This window comes from Coregonus lavaretus, assembly GCF_964263955.1.
Source record: "Coregonus lavaretus genome assembly, chromosome: 10".
Lineage (NCBI taxonomy): Eukaryota > Metazoa > Chordata > Actinopteri > Salmoniformes > Salmonidae > Coregonus > Coregonus lavaretus.
Window position 1 is genome coordinate 46,129,255 of NC_139997.1, and position 2,587 is coordinate 46,131,841.

At 47.7% G+C, this 2,587-nt stretch overlaps 1 protein-coding gene across 1 annotated transcript; it reads left to right on the forward strand.

Moving 5' to 3' along the window:
• Positions 1-287: 287 nt before the first annotated feature.
• LOC311136363 (reticulon-4 receptor-like) lies at positions 288-2,078 on the forward strand (the record flags this gene model as incomplete). The annotated part of the gene is made up of 2 exons (XM_084170469.1): positions 288-291; positions 688-2,078. 2 exons carry the CDS (start codon positions 288-290, stop codon positions 2,076-2,078), a joined length of 1,395 nt encoding a protein of 464 aa, XP_084026595.1.
• Between the last annotated feature and the right edge of the window lie 509 nt (positions 2,079-2,587).

Here is a 2,587-nt window from a genome sequence, read left to right on the forward strand (position 1 = left end):
GCAAATATCACCACTTTATAGAGGGTGTTGTGTTCTGCTGCCTCATTCAATAAAATCCCCAAATGTAAAGAACTAAAGAACACTCCATTTTAATATGTAAAATCATGAATTCCATGCTTCTACTATTATTATGTTTTGTTTTCCGTTTTTATATATTCTAGCTTTGATAGGTAAATTCGAACTTTGTGAATGTACTGTGAGAGACTTGTATGTATTTTAAGAGACTGTTTAAATGTTCTACAGTATGTGCTAGATCAGGTTTCCCCAACTTGGTCCTGGGACCCCACATGGGTGCACGTTTTGGTTTTTGCCCTAGCACTACACAGCTGATTCAAATAATCAACCAGGAGTTTGGAAAACCCTATGCTAGAACAAAGTCATAAAATGATGATTTTAAACATAACCTTAACCCTAACCTCAACCACACTGTTAACCCTAATGCAAAAAGTTTTTTCATGCATTTTTACAATATAGCCAATTTTGACTTTGCACCTGGCCTATCTAAGAGGAGATCGCTCAGTTCTGCCTCCAGGACAAGACTCATAACAATAAATGTCAACCTGCTATTCATTTTTGGATGATTTACAGCAGACTGGGTGTTTGGAAGTGAACACTAATGCTTTTATTCTAAGTCCAGCAGAACCCCAACATATTCTCATTACCCACTTGTGTCTTCCTCTTTTGCAGTTGGCGAACTCTACTTTCTGGTCCTTTGGCTTCAATCAGTGCCTCGGATGGAAGGTCGGGTGGAGGGCTGCCCAGCGCCATGCATATGCCACAGCGAGCCGCGGCCCACCCTGGCCTGCCAACAGCAGGGCCTCTATTCTATCCCCACAGAGATCCCCATCCACAGCCAGCGCATCTTCCTCCAGAACAACAAGCTTTCCGTGGTCCGCTCCACCAGCTTCAGCCCCTGCAGAAACCTCACTGTACTTTGGCTCTACTCTAACAACATCAGCCACATCGAGGCTGGTGCCTTCTACGGCCTGGAGAGGCTGGAGGAGCTGGACATAGGGGACAATGACCTGAGGATCATCAGCCCCACAGCCTTCCGAGGCCTGTCCAGACTGCACACCTTGCACCTGCACAGGTGTGGCTTGTCCGAGCTGCCTGTAGGCGTTTTCAGGGGACTATTTTCCCTGCAGCACCTCTACCTCCAGGACAACAGCTTACTGACTCTCCATGACGATACGTTTCTGGACCTGGCAAACCTGACCTACCTTTTCCTCCACAACAACAAGATAAAGACTGTGACGGATCACATGCTGCGAGGCTTGGTGAGCCTGGACCGCTTGCTGCTGCATCAGAATCGAGTGACCTTCGTCCAGCGCAAGGCTTTTCATGACCTGCGCAAGCTGACCACTTTGTTTCTGTTCTTCAATAATCTAACAGTGCTGACAGGGGAGACCATGGACCCACTGGTGTCCCTCCAGTACCTGCGTCTGAATGGGAACCAGTGGATCTGTGACTGCCGGGCCAGGACCCTGTGGGACTGGTTCAAGGGCTTTAAAGGGTCCAGCTCAGAGCTTGAGTGCCATGTTCCAGCCAGACTGTCTGGAAAAGACCTGAAACGGCTAATGAGCCCTGACCTGGAAGGTTGCTATGACAGCTCTGACCACACTTGGATTAGTGTGTTCAGTTCCAAGACACAATCTGGAAAACTCACCACGGAGAGTCCACTTGGGGCTGGTATTCCCAGGTGCTGCCTCTCAGACAAAGACAAGTCCTCCATCATCTCCAGTAAGGGTCTCCCAGATCCCTCATCCTACAACAGCAGACAAATCACCAACAATCCTCTGAAGGAGAAAGAGAACATCTCCAAAACTAAGCTGTTGGAAGCTGACCCCAACAAACCCCAGAACAAACAGAGTTTGAACGATGGGCCAGTGGGAACATTATCTAACAACCTGGACCAGTCCTCAGAGGATCTAGACCCCTCCAATGACCCTGAAAAGAAGAAAAGGTGTACAAAGGAGAACATGTCAGACCCTCTGTGTCTCAAGTCCCACGGATCTACAATTGGAGCATGGCGACTTGTCTTTCTGCCTGTGTTTTGGCTATCCTTAGACTTCTGTTAGAAGTTACAATCACAGAGGGATAATATGGGCCAGTGTAAGGCCAGTGCAGGGGGCCCTGCTAAGTGCCAAGGGTGGGAAAGGGGAACAGACCTTTCATACAGGTAACTGCCAAAATAATGGAAACACTTGAGTAAATGAGGGATACAAAGTATATTGAAAGCAAAGGCTTCCTGATTTAATTAAGCAATTAACATCCCATCATGCTCAAAGGCTCTGCATGATCAATCCGACATCTGCAGTGGGCGTTAAGCTTTTACTGTGATACGGCCTCTCCAGAAGTCAGGGCATTGATACCTTTTGCGCTTTGCGGAGCAGAGCAGAGCTGTTGTGAAGGAAATTGTCAAGGAAGTAAGTTTGTGTTTATACAGGACCTCCCACCCCCACCTACCATCAACCAATCATGTCAATGCAGAGCTATACGGAGCTTTACGGAGCCCTCCACATTGTTACAAAATTTGGGAGGCGCACAGAGATGCGGTACAGAGCTCGATTTGGCCTCCGCAATTGCG